Genomic DNA, 14,097 nt, shown 5'->3' on the forward strand with positions numbered 1-14,097 from the left:
GAAAAGGGTAACCCACTGGTACCCCCAAGCCTTCCGCATATCCCATTTTGTTCATGTGGGCAAACTACAGATTTGGGCCTAGGGCATGGATGCACAACATACGGCCCGTGGGCCAGTTGCGGCCCGCCATGCTGTTTTGTCCGGCCCGGAAGACAACAAACACTTTCCTAATGGAGGGCGGGCCCGCAAGCAGCATCGGCCGCCCTCCATTCGGAAAGTCTTTGTTGTCTTCCCGGCCGGACAAAACACTGGCCGTCATTGGCTCAGCATACACGCACCACGTCGCTCCTACGAGCCAGGTAGTGCGTGTGTGCTGCACCAATGGAGGGCCAGCACTACGGCTGGCGTGGCCAGCAAGGCTTGATGCCGGAAGGCATTTCAGCCTTGCTGGCCACGCCAGCCGTAGTACCACTCCGCTCGCCAGCGTTCCAGCTTACCTGCCTTCCAGCACGTGCGGTAAGTGGTCTCTTTGTGCTTGTGTCGGGTCTGTTCTACTGTATGTTTGTGTTGTGCATGTTGAGTTGGGGGGGGGGGGCGTCGGATGTGCATGAATGTTTGTTTTTGAGTGTATATGTTGTGTGTGCTGAGTTGGGGGGGTGGGGGTTTTGGGTCTGTATGGGTGCATGCTCGAGTGTGTGTGCCGAGTTGGGGGGTTGGGGGGGTTTGGGTCTGTATGGGTGTATGCTTGAGTGTGTTTGGGGCATAGTGTTTGGTTGGGGGTGGGGGACATTGGCATGTGGCATAGTGTTTGGTTGGGGGTGAGGGGGCCATGGGGCATTGTGTTTGGTTGGGGGTGAGGGGGACATGGGGCATTGTTTGGTTGGGGGTGAGGTGGCCATGGGGTATAGTGTTTGGTTGGGGGTGAGGGGGGCATGGGGCATAGTGTTTGCTTGGGGGTGGGAGCCATGGGGCATAGTGTTTGGTTGGAGGTGAGGGACATGGGGTATAGTGTTTGGTTGGGGGTGAGGGGCCCATGGGGCATAGTGTTTGGTTGGGGATGGGAGCCATGGGGCATAGTGTTTGGTTGGGGGTGAGGGGGCAATGGGGCATAGTGTTTGGTTGGAGGTGAGGGACATGGGGCATAGTGTTTGGTTGGGGGTGGGAGCCATGGGGCATAGTGTTTGGTTGGGGGTGAGGGGTCCATGGGGCATAGTGTTTGGTTGGGGGTGGGAGCCATGAGCATGGGGCATAGTGTTTGGTTGGGGGTGAGGGGGCAATGGGGCATAGTGTTGCACTCCAAGAGTGAACCCAATAATAAAGCTAAAACAGGCACAGTTAGGAGATGTACATCCTTTGCTTTTTTGAGGAAACCTGACTTAACGAAGGCCATACTCCTCTTGGGCAACCCAAACAGCAAAGTATAGCAGTCATAAATAACGGAATGTCCAATCACAGGTCAATAAAATATATATAATTCAATTAAACAGACGATATACAATAACTAAATTGAAATAAATTATAACAATGGAAAATGTGTAGTACAAAATGTAAGTTTGAAATGCAATAAAAATCGTTACCCCTCAAAAACATTCTTTTTCCATGTGTTTAATACAAATTGGGGGTTGAAAAAGCCTCCTGCCCCGCCTACCGCCCCGCCCACATTTACTTTTCGGCCCACTATAGCCCTCATGTAAGGTACTTTCGGCCCTCTGTCAAAATTAGTTGTGCACCCCTGGCCTAGTGTCGAAGCCAGCAAGGAAAAAGGGGAACCCAATGCATTTCCCAAAAGAGGACACCCGTGGGAATGCGCAGAGGTCTGACTTGAGCAAAGCGGCCCAGAACTTATTACCTAGAACCTCAGACAAAGTGAACATTGTGTTTTTTCTCCACCAAATATCACACTTTGTCTGGGATTGTGGCTAATAAAAACTGGGGCAATTTGCGCAAGGCAGACCTCTGTGGATTCCCACGGGTGTCCTTTTTTGGGAAATGCATGGGGTTCCCCGTTTTCCTTGCTGGCTTCGACACCCTAGGCCCAAATCTGTAGGTTGCCCACATGAACAAAATGGGCAGTGGCGAAAGGCTTGGGGTTACCAGTGGGTTACCCTTTTCCTTTTGCGCCCCCGATAGGTGCACCCACACATGAGGTACCGTTTTCATCGGGACACGTGTGGGGACGCAGGAAGGTAGGCCACGTGTTGGTCTGTTTCAGTGGGTGGCCAGAGTGAAATGTCTGAGAATTGTCTGCATTTCCAGCCAATTTCAGAGACATTTTCCTGTGTCCACTCACCGAAACACGTCGCCAACAACAGATGTCATACCTTCTCGCGTTCCCACAGGTGTCCTGACGAAAAAGGTACCTCACGTGTGGGTGCACCTACCGGGGGCGCAAAAGGAAAAGGGTAACCCGCTGGTAACCCCAAGCCTTTCGCCACAGCACAATTTGTTCATGTGGGCAACCTACAGATTTGGGCCTAGGGTGTTGAAGCCAGCAAGGAAAACGGGGAACCCCATGCATTTCCCAAAAGAGGACACCCGTGGGAATGCGCAGAGGTCTGACTTGCACAAAGCGGCCCAGAATGGATTACCCAGAACCCCAGACGAAGTGAACTTTGTGTTTTTTCCCCACCAAATATCACACTTCGTCTGGGGTTCTGGGTAATCAATTCTGGGCCGCTTCGTGCAAATCACACCTTTGCGGATTCGCACGGGTGTCCTCTTTTTGGAAATGCATGGGGTTCCCTGTTTTCCTTGGTGGCTTGGACACCTGAGGCCCTATCTGTATGTTGTGCCGTTCGGCAGAGCGTCTGAAATTCTGGTCTGAAAACGGACTTGGGGTTACTTGTGTTTTAGGCTTTCCCCTTGGCGGCCAGGTAGGTGCACCCACACATGTGAGGTACCGTTTTCATCGGGACACCTGTGGGAATGCGGGACGGTAGGCCATGTGGTGTTGGGGGTGTGTTTCAATGGGTGAGCCGAGCGAAATGTGCGGAAAATGCATTTTTTTCCCCCAACATTTCGGACTTTGCTGGGGTGTCTTGGGCAAATCGCCCCAGAATTTAGTACCTAATCGTACCTCTGCGGATTCCCAGGGGTGTCCTCTTTACGGAAATGCATGGGGTTCCCTGTTTTCCTTGGTGGCTTGGACACCCGAGGCCCATGTCTGTATGGTGTGCCGGTCGGCAGGACGTCTGAAATTCCAAGTCTGAAAACAGACTTGGGGTTACTTGTGTTTTAGGCTTTCCCCTTGGCGACCAGGTAGGTGCACCCACACATGTGAGGTACCATTTTCATCAGGACACCTGTGGGAGCGCGGGACGGTAGGCCATGTGTTATGTTTGTGTGGTTTTCATAACGTTTTGACCCATTTGCTGGTGCCCTTTGTCACACAACCCTTTAATTTCCCAAATGTGACCTACATTTAGTCGCTGCTTTAGGCACCATACACTTTTATAACCTGCACAAGTCACCTAACCTTGAAAAGGTCTGCCTGTGCTCTTTCAAAAAATGTATGCTTGCCGTTCCTCACCACATTGGTTTTCCCGATTTACACATGCTAAGTGCGTCTGTTCAGGCCTTGAGCGTAAAATTCCTGTGTATAATGGCTCAGTGTCTGGTTTGTGGTATTGCTTGTTTTGTAAAACACTACAAAAAATGTGTGCTCTCCTAACTGCCAGAGTCGGGGGGGAATGTAGCAGAGCATTGCTTTTCTCAAAATTCATAGAAGCCATTGCCGTACCAAGCCACCATGTCCAACACACCCCTTTTTTTTCCGGTAATTTTCCCGCTTTTCCCCCAATCTATGGCAGTTTCCCCTACGTAGTTGTTGCCTGACCTACGCAAATCACCCGTTCCTAAACTTGGAATTTTGTCTACTTTTCAGAAATATATGCCTTTCCGTCCTCCAAATCGGCTTTCCTACCCCTTTCTTCCATTCCATCCATGCATGTCCAATCGGCAAAAATGGCCAAAATCGCCTACCTCTCACAAAACGGTTGATAACCTCATCAAAAGAAATCTCCATTTCCACTGAACCTGTTCTTGAAAGCAAGGAAATTGGGAATTTCAGCACAGCAAACCATTCGTTCCTAGCTCTTACAAGGATAAAAACCACAGGCTACTTTGTACATAGGTTTTTTGGCATTTTTTTTGCAAAAACCCAAATGTTCCCCTTTTTGGTTATTTTCTCAAACCTCCCTACAGCAACCTAGGATTCCTGGGTGGCATTAAAACAGCCTACATGTGGAATAAAGGAGCCTAATTTGGCCGAGATATCTCATGTAACAAAACAGTTACAAGCCAATGAATAGCCACATACCGAAAATCACCAAAAAAGGCCCTGGCACAGGGGAGAAATACCCATGGCACTTAAAGGGTTAATGAGAGAAGTAGAATTGTGATATATTGCTCTGAGCATTGGTGGGATGCATTATAGTTTTTGTGGTTAGCGACTGGGCCACGTTAAGGGATTTCTTAATTTTTTCCTTATGGGAATTGATTTTAGACAGAAAGCCATCATGGATCTCTTGGCACCATTCTGAATCCTTTGTTATGTTAGATGGTGGAGGCTGGTCTTGAAATTCTGCCTGCTCCCATCAAAGGCAAGTTAATACCACTGCAGTAGTTCCTGGAATTGCCTTTACCATGCCTACACAAAAGCCCAAACTGTTGTCATTGCTAATGCTCGTTTATACATGCAGTGGGACAATTATGTTTAATCTATTGTACTTTAAATATAAAGGTATTCTGTGTGTGAGTTTATAAGTTTATCTTTTTCAGTATACCAGTGTGGTGTTTTATTTAGGGGCAACTTTTTGGAATAACTTGGCTCCACTGCCAGCCTACCTCCTCACTTGTGTTAAACCTGCCTGCTTTGGCATAGCTACCACTTTAGAGTGTCGTCTTGCCCTTTAGTTGGAAACCCTGTTTTGCCTTAGGTTAGATATCCGTCACCAGAGGGCTGTATACAAATCGTTTTAAAACTGCCATTATTTCTCTTTGGACAAACTTTCACTCCATGCAGCATTGCATCGTTGATCCGTGCATAGAAGCTATTGGTTACACGTAAGCACCCTCTTAGTTTGATCAGGCAATTGTTTTGTGTCTGCAGACTGGAACACGCTGATTGTTGGGAAGCTGTCACTGTGGATCCAACCAGACTCTAAGCAAGAAGCTGTTCGCAGAAACTCTGAGATGGTAAGTGTTGTCCCTTCACATTTCTACCTTTCTGGCCCAGCGTTTATCCTAACTGTGGGCACTTGCGGATACATATTCGGCATTTGCCAGGCACTGCTGTTAGATGCCCAGGTACTCACATTCTGTTGTGTTCAGCCACAAATACTCCTTGTTAACAAAATCACAAAAGAGTTTTATTTGTTAAAAAGAAAACAAACTGATGGTGGCTTTGTTATTTTTTTTTTTTGGTACATATGAAGCTGCATATAATCCACTGGGCCAGACCTTTACACAAATGACCAGAAAAACATGTTCGCCCCTCTATAATTTTGTCAGTGTTCGGGATGATCAGGCTTAATCTTAAACATTTGGGCTGTTCAGATTCTTTATCCCATTTGCTATCCAAGGAAGTCCTTGGACAGTAGTTTTGGCGATTAGGTCGCACTCGCATTAGAGTACAGTTAGGGAGAAATGGCATGAGGTGCAAAGTTTGTAAGTATTGTTGGGTTATTTACCCAACCATTGACTACCCATCGCTGTGCTAATCCCTTTGTACCCCTCCCTGCCCAGCCCAAAACATATCCTCATGGGATCTCTTTGAGCTACCTTTATGAATCCTTACCATCAAACATTGGACACAATGTACCTGCCAGTCTTTTCAAAGCGGTCTTCTCAGAGTTAATGACCAAATTGGAGCTGCATACGCGCTACTGGTGTAATACAAATGTTTTCACCAGTTCTGCCTTCAGCTACTCTGAAAGCATGCATGTCCTTCACTGAAGTTCTGTTGAAAACCAGCATTGGCAAAGCCAACAATTTTGGCTTGTGCATATGTATTTGGTATTTGCCAGGCACTATTATATGCCCTGGTACTCACACCATTTTGCAACTGCTACCTCGATTGCCAGTTAATACCACTATGGCAGTGGTTGGCAAACTCCTTTCCTGTGCTTGCATAAAAGCCCAAACTGCTGGCATTGCCAATGCTTATTACTGGCTGTTCCCGAAGATTGAAGTACATTTGGAATATTAAGAAACAACTATAAGTGCTGGTACCAGAGTCTGTTACACTTTGGAGTGAAGACACTTATTCTTAGAGCCCCGAAGGTCTGCAGCTGGCTGTCGGCTCCAGTATACCTCAGTGCTGATGTTCTTGCCTATTTGTGGTACGGATCAGCTCAGTCTGTTTTAAGAAGTCTTCCCTAAGGCACATGGGCCGAAGCTTGCTACAAGACCAGTACAACACAGTAAAGTTAAGTGAGCATCATCCTTATTCTCTTCATAATGGAAGAAGTCTGGTTACCACAGTCACTGGGCAGATCTTTGATGTCCTGATTGTCTGGAGAGGTTGCTGGTGCTGTACTATATATTAAAAAATAATTCATTTTCTTTTTATTCCTTAAGCAACACATGTACTAATTTATGTTATTTTAATGTTTGAAAAAATCAGTTAATTGAATTTTGAAACACAAATCAAACATAAAATAAGGACGGTAATATACTAAAGCTTCTAGCTTAACCGATGAATCATAATTCAGTATCAATTAACATACAAAGCAAGAGTTTTATACCAAATTAAAGTACATTCAGGCGGTGGGGGAATAACTGGCAGTTAAGAAACCATAATAAGCTAATTTCTGCTCTAAATCTGAAGTGTTACACAATTCTAACACATAAAATGTATTGAGAGCTGGTCTTCAGCGACCTAGAACATACCTGCCACCCTCTTAGGCTGAAACATACCCACCAGCGCGGCAGACTGTGATTGCAATAATAATCCCTTTCCCATGCCAACATGTAGGTATCCCCAATGATCGGAGCCTAAACTGCATTCCCATCGCTGAAAAAATTATGTTTGAGGTAGGATATGGGTAGAGTGTTGAACCGGAGGGGGCATTCTCGTCAAGTCCTTAATCAAATTTAACAGCTCTGTCCAAAAGATCTTTGTGGTGGAACTTGTCCACCACACATGGGGTAAGGTTCCCATACCGCCACACCCACTATAGCACAGTGGGAAGGAGCCAGGAAACATCTTAAATATGGTCAACACGTTTCTATGCTATCCCCGAAATACTTTAAAGTTATACTCCATAGCAAGTGTCGAGAGAGCAGGAAAAACCACTTAGTGTATCTTCCCATAAGAAATCATGGACAGGCTCTTTGAACGATGTGTCCCGAAACATCTTGAAACACTGTCTCCGACAATTCACTTGTCAATAAAAGCCTATATAATTTAGATATAATATCGTCCCTTTTTACTGTAGTGTCTAAAATCTTTTCAAAGAGTGTAAGGTCCTTTTGTTAAATTTGTTGTCCACCTGGAGCCCTGCAGATTACCCTGGAATCAAAGATGGTTATTTCTCCCACACCCAACATTCTCTGGACTTCCTAAAAATCCTTGAATTTCCCATCAGAAAACAGATGGCACGACCATTCAAGTCCTGCGTTTGACCATGCCTTAGGTGATCGTAACCCCATTTTCCCCCGACATCCAAGGGTGGAAACCACAGAAAAGTCTTGTCCAAGGTGGCCAGGGGAACGCTTTCTGATCCTGACCTTGGGGTTAGTGTTCGGTAGGAGGATCAACTGGGAGGTGAAAAGGCTCAGGGGAATGAGAGGATTCCGTGGGATGAGACACTGTATTTGTCTTCCTGTAGAGAGAATGACTGTAATGACCAAGTACATTGTAAAAATAATCTTGCGGTATCACAAAATACAAACCGGGGTAAAAACATTCAAATTCTAGACCGCAGAGGAAATAAAAGCACTGTTACACCAAAGGTACAGTGAAAGGGAATACTCCTACGTCCCGTCCCCTTTCCTCCATACTTGTGGGACATCTCTCCGTCCTGTGGGACTGGACCGGATCACTTTGTAAAAAGCATCCACATTTTTTTCAAAATTGTGTCCCTCTTCTTTCCTACGTGGGGCCCAGCATGTGGCCGTAACCCCGCCCACCTTGGCTCCGCTCCACGCATCGCCCATCAGTCCTTTTCTCTGCACGATCAGGTCCGGACGCACTTGCATCCTCGGTAGATTTTCTTCCCTGTTTTCCTCTCTGGCTCTCGCTAGCGTTTGTTTACTAGTCTGTCTGTCTTTTAAACTAGATTTTCCAGACTGTTCACCATGTCACCGTCGCTTCGCGAGGGCGGATCCCCATACTCTTTGTTTAGAGTGTTTGGGTCCGGAACACCGTTGGGACTGTTTTTACTGTGACTCCCTTTCGGTCCGGGCACTTCAACGTCGGTTGGAGCGGTGGGAGGAGGTGTTCCGACAAACTCCTCCCTCTCATTTTCAGGCATTCATCGACGAGAAGAAGAAACGCCCGGTAAGTTCTTTACTTTTCTGAGCACCCCAACCGGGGGATACCTTCCCAGGTTCCTCTCGGGCTGGGAGGGGCGTTGATCGCTCTGTGACTGGGGTTCGCCCTGAGGTGCCTGTCGGGCCTAATAATTCTACCAGAGTTTCTCCGAGGGTCTCCGTAATGGGCCTGTGTACACCGGAGTACGCTCTGAGGCCCCTCCTTTGGGGGCTGTTTGTAGGCCCAGTTCTACTGAGTCGTGGGGTACCGGAGCTTGCTCTGAGGCCTCTTTCGGCTTCCCTCAAAAACAAAACCGGGGTGCGCCCCGAGGCCTTGTCTGGGCTTGTGGTTACCGAACGGATGTTCGAGGCCCGTGCCGATAAGGCTTTTACCGGGCCTAGGTCTGAGGTCCGTCATACAGAGGCTAAGGCTACCAACAGTTCTGAGGGGCCGGGCAAGGCCCTGTCGGTGAAAGCGGTTGCTCACCGTTCCCGCTCTTGTGGTGACACCGGATCTGTTGAGGGGGCAAAGAAGAAAGGTTCTTCTTTTACCGGCAGTGCCGATGCCCTTCTTTCGAAGGCTCAGTTGGCGGTTGGTATGTCGCAGAAACCTTCCAGGCCTCATAGTACCGGCTCTGCCGAGGTTCCTTACGTTAAGGATAAAATTAAGACCCCTAACCCATCGACGGGGACCCCTGCCTCACTTCCTCACGTGCCGCAGTTCTCCTCAGATGAGGACAAAATGGCGGCTGTTCCCGCCACGGCGGCCATTTTAGGTACTACCCCTACAACTACACCATCGGCCCCTGGTGTAGGGTTCGGTCCTTTGGGTGAACCTAAGGTCCCTTGTGTGCATCCTTACCGGCCGGTTTATGATTGGAACGCCCGGATGCCTCTTCCGCACAATGTTCCGTTGCCCGCGGGGGCGGCTCCCTTGATTTATGTGGATACGTTGGTGGAGGGGCCGGTGTGGCACCCTTCTCCGTTATGTCCCTGGATTTGTCCACCTCATGAGGTCTCCTCAGGTTCCGAAAAAATCTCCTGAGGACGCCTTTTTCGGTAAATTTCAAGCGCTTATGCGCACCGACCCCATGAGGGAATATTTCAAAGGGCTTTTCAAGGAGATATGTCCACCTGCGCCTCCGGCTCCACCTGTTCCTCCGGTGGTTCAGCCGGCGCCTCCCTTGCCCGTGGTGCCTGCCCCTGCTCTTCCGCCTTTGCCACCATTGTCCCCAGTGGACAAGGCAGTGCCTGACATGGCTCAGCAGGATCCTGACCTGTCAGATGACCCTCAAGGCGATCAGGACAACGAGGACCTTCCCCGCTCTATCAGAGCTTTCCATGACCGGGTGCTGGACATGAGGAGTTTCTTAGATGTTCCGGTGCCCGAGGCACCCCCTCCGAAGGAGGGCGTGCTTTCTGGGGCGTTCACCTCATCTCCCTTGGAGCGTACCGGCCTGTTCTTGCAGAAGGACGTTCTGGCCGAGGTCCGAAGAGTTTGGGGAAAGCCACACTCAGGACTTTTTGTCAATAAAAAGATTGACGCGAGGTACAGGCTGCATTTTTCGGAAGAAGTGGCCTTGTCGTCTTGTCTGCCTCCCTCCTCCACAGTGGTGGCTGCGGCTACGTTGCAATCCAGACCTGCAGCATCCTCTTCCGCGACGGCTACTCAGGTCTTGGGAAAGGAGGACAAGCTCCTGGAATCCCTAGGGAGGAAAATCTTTGCCAATTCGGCCTTGCAGCTCAGGCAGGCCAATGCAGAATTGATTTTGGCAGGAGCTAACATGCGGATGTGGAAAAGTCTGTCGGAGTTTGAGGGAAAAAGTTGGAAGATTTCAGAGGTGGCCTTTCCGATGCGAGGGTCTTGGCCCAGGATCTCCTGGAGGGTTCAGCTCATCACGTAGACACCTCGGCTCAGGGTCTGATGCTTGTGGTTGATACCCCGCGGTAAGCGTGGCTGCATGCCACTAAGTTTTCGAAGGAAGTGCAAGACAAGGTACTGGACCTTCCATTCGATGGTAAGGAGCTTGTTCACTCTTCTACTGATGTAGAGCTCACCAAAACCAAGGATAGCACTCAGACGGCTAAATCATTGTCTGTTCTGGTTAAAGTTCCTTTAAAATCCCAGAGATAGTTGTCGCAAAGTCGACCTTCCTCTAGTTTTAGGGGCTTCCTCGACTGCAAATCTCGCAGAGTGGATACTCTTGCGGGGAATAACCGCCATAGTCGACAGCGTACGCGGTTTTTCTCCCGCTCCTTAGCCTCCTCGTCAGGTTCAGGTGGCACCACCACCGATAAGCCTGCCAAATGAGGGTTTTCCGCGCCCGCATGAGACCCCGGTGGGAGGACCTATTGCGTCTCATTGGGAGGCGTGGCAGACCATCACAGAAGACAGATGGGTCTTGTCAGTCGCTCGAGCGCACTTCTGCTTACCTTTACCCCCTACCCCACCCCTCAACCCTCCCTTTCAGCTGTTGGGCTCACCCACCCTCAAGGCCGAGGTTCAGAAACTTCTGCACCTCAGAGCTGTGGAACCCGTTCCCCTTGGGGAGCGAGGGGAGGGCTTTTACTCTCGGCTGTTTACGGTGCCCAAACCCAACCAGGCTGGCCTGCGCACCATCCTACACCTTTCCCAGTTCAATCTTTTCCTACCCCAAGAGAATTTCAAGATGATCACGCCCGGCCAGATTTGCTCCTCTTTGCAGATGGGCGATTGGCTCAGCGTGGTGGATCTTCAGGATGCGTACATGCATATCCTGATTTGGAATCCACACAGGAGATACCTCTGCTTCTCTTTGGGAGAGGAGCACTTCCAGTTTCGGGTGCTTCCTTTTGGCCTCAGCTCGGCGCCGCGTGTCTTCACGAAGATGATGTCGGTGATTGCGGCCTATCTACGTCTCCAGGGTATCCATGTGTATCCTTATTTGGACGACTGGCTCTTACCGTTAGCAGCCCTTGTCCGTTAGCAGCAGCGGGCAACCTCCAGTCTCTCCTTCAGCTCCTGTTCCATCTTGGGCTGTCGGTGAACTGGCAGAAATCCTTCATGACGGTCTCACAGGACCTGACTTTCCTGGGTTTTCGTTGGAACACAATGGACTGCCGAGTGTATCTGACCAGGGATAGAATGGCGGATCTGTTGGCCACGTGTCAGATGTTTGCGCAGTCGAAGAGCATGTCGGCCTGTTGGTTCCAGAGACTTCTGGGCCTCATGGCCTTGTGTGTACTGGCTCTTCCTCTTGCTCGTCTCAAAATGAGACGGACCCAGATGGCTCTTCGGAGTTCCTGGCGTCAGGCTGTGGACCCGGATTCCAAGCGGATAATGATTCCGGATACCATGAGTGGACCGGGACTGGTGGTCATCTCTCAGCAACCTGTCAGTGGGCGTGGGGTTTCAGGACCCAGCCCCTATGGTGACGATCACGACAGACTTCTCCCTTTTGGGGTGGGGTGCGACGTTGGATCTTCTTCAGGTCTCGGACCTCTGGTCGCCTCAGGACAAGCTCCTGCACATAAATCATTTGGAGCTTCTGTCGATGTTTCTGGCGCTCAAGGCGTTCAGACCGATCATTGTCAACAATGAGCATAAGAACGGACAATGTGGTATGAATGTATTACATAAACAAGCAAGGGGGAACGAAGTCTCCCCCTCTTGTGGACCTGTCCATCCAGATTTGGGAGTGGGCCGTGCTTCATGGGGTCTGGCTGCTTGCAGTGCACACCCCGGGCCAGCTGAATGTCACAGCGGATGCCCTCAGCCGGCGGACAGTGGTCAACTACAAGTGGGAGTTGAAGGCGGAGAACCTCTCATGTCTCTTCGCCACGGCGGTAAACAAGAAGCTTCCTCAGTACGCCTCCAGAGGGGGGCTGGGAGCCTCCTCTCTGGGGGAAGCTCTCGAGATTCCATGGCACAACATGAGAGCTTACGCCTTCCCGCCTCTGCCCCTAGTTCATCGAGCAATTTGGAAGTTGAACTCTGTGAACTGTTCTCTTCTACTAATAGCCCCGTGGTGGCCAGCCAGGTTTTGGTTCTCAGAACTTCAACACCTGCCGGTGTGTCCGCCGATCAGGTTACCAGTAACTCCTGATCTTCTTCACCAAGGGGAACAACAGATGTGGCACCCCTCCCCACAATCACTCAACTTGGCGGCATGGTGCCTGAGTTCAAGTCTTTGGAGCATTTGAGTTTGTCTGCAGATATCATGCGCATTATCCAGGCAGCCAGGAAACCCTCAACCAGATCTCAATACAAGAGTAAATGGCTCAGGTTCTGTCATTGGTGTTTGGAGAAAGAATTGGATCCGAGGGTGGCAACGATTGACACGGTGCTGTCCTTCGTATCCTCCCTAACGGGGTCAGGGGTTCATGTTCTGTCTTGCAGGACTCATCTCTCAGCAGTTTCCGCTTACCTTTCTACAGACCTGTGTTCTTATTCTCTAACCCGGTGGTGAAGAGACATTTTGCTGGCTTGGAACGCCTCTACCCTGGGTGCGTAGTCCGCACCCGCCTTGGGACCTAAATGTAGTCCTGACAGCACTGTGCCATAAACCCTTTGAGCCAATGGCTACGGTTGATCTCAAGTATGTGTCCTGGAAAGTGTCCTTTCTGGTCGCCGTTACGTCAGCGAGGAGAGTGAGTGAGCTCCAGGCATTGTCGGTGGAGCATCCTTTCTTGGTCTTTCACAAGGACAAGGTAGTCCTTCGGACAAACCCGGCTTTCCTACCAAAGGTAGTGACCAAATTCCTTCTGAATCAGTCAATCTCCCTTCCGGTCTTTTTTCCGAACCCTGCCTTGGAGGCTGAAAGGGTTCTACACTGTCTGGACGTCCGAAGAGCTCTTAAGTTCTACCTGGACAGGACTTCCGAGCTTCAGAGTTCTTCTCAACTTTTTGTGACCTTCAGTAACTCAGGGCAGGCCGGCGTCTAAGGCATCTATTTCTAGATGGATTGCCGCCTGTATCACGGAATCTTTCACCGTCCAAAAGCTGAAACCTCCTAAAGGTATCCATGCACACCTGGTGTGGGGCAAGGCAGCCGCGGTTGCTTTTTAGAATATGTTCCCTGGGAGTCCATCGCTAAAGCAGCTACTTTGGCCTCCCCATCTGCTTTCTGAAAGCATTACTGCCTCGATATGAGCTCTAGAGCTGACGCTCAGTTTGGTCAGGCTGTGCTAAAGAACCTGTTTCAGTAAGGGGTATTTCCATCCACCCATAGTTCCTGTAAGGAGTGCTTTGGAATCTCCCACAAGTATGGAGGAAAGGGGACGGGATGTAGGAGTATTACCAGGTTACTCACTGTAGTGACTACCTTACTCCTAGTCCATAGTCCCCTTTCCTCCATACGCCCCCCGCCGTCCCCTCTAACAAGGTTCCTCTGTTATTGCTAATGGATCTTGGACCCTGTGATAGAAAAGGACTGATGGGCTATGCGCGGGGCGGGGTTACGGCCGCGTGCCGGGCACCGCGCAGGAAAGAGAGGAGGGACACGTTTTTGAATCAGGTTTAGCTACTAATCTTCATGCTATTCCTTTAAAAGATGTTATAAATAACAAATTGAGGTTCAGAAGTGAAAATCAAATAAGAACTTTGTCATTAGTCCCAGAATCCTCCAAGTACTGGGACGAGGAAGATGACTGAAGAGGTGCACTACTATAGGAGTGGTCAGTTCATTAGTGTAGACCCACACC

The 14,097-nt window shown here is 49.5% G+C and overlaps 1 protein-coding gene across 1 annotated transcript in view; it reads left to right on the forward strand.

Moving 5' to 3' along the window:
* Positions 1-14,097, forward strand: part of PRMT5 (protein arginine methyltransferase 5) — a 630,581-nt gene that overhangs the window by 264,456 nt on the left and 352,028 nt on the right. The window contains exon 3 of the mRNA XM_069633848.1: positions 5,051-5,136. Coding sequence (XP_069489949.1) covers positions 5,051-5,136 — 86 coding nt within the window. The remainder of the gene's footprint in view (positions 1-5,050; positions 5,137-14,097) is intronic.

This window comes from Ambystoma mexicanum, chromosome 13, assembly GCF_040938575.1.
Source record: "Ambystoma mexicanum isolate Mex_15411 chromosome 13, UKY_AmexF1_1, whole genome shotgun sequence".
NCBI classification, from domain to species: domain Eukaryota; kingdom Metazoa; phylum Chordata; class Amphibia; order Caudata; family Ambystomatidae; genus Ambystoma; species Ambystoma mexicanum.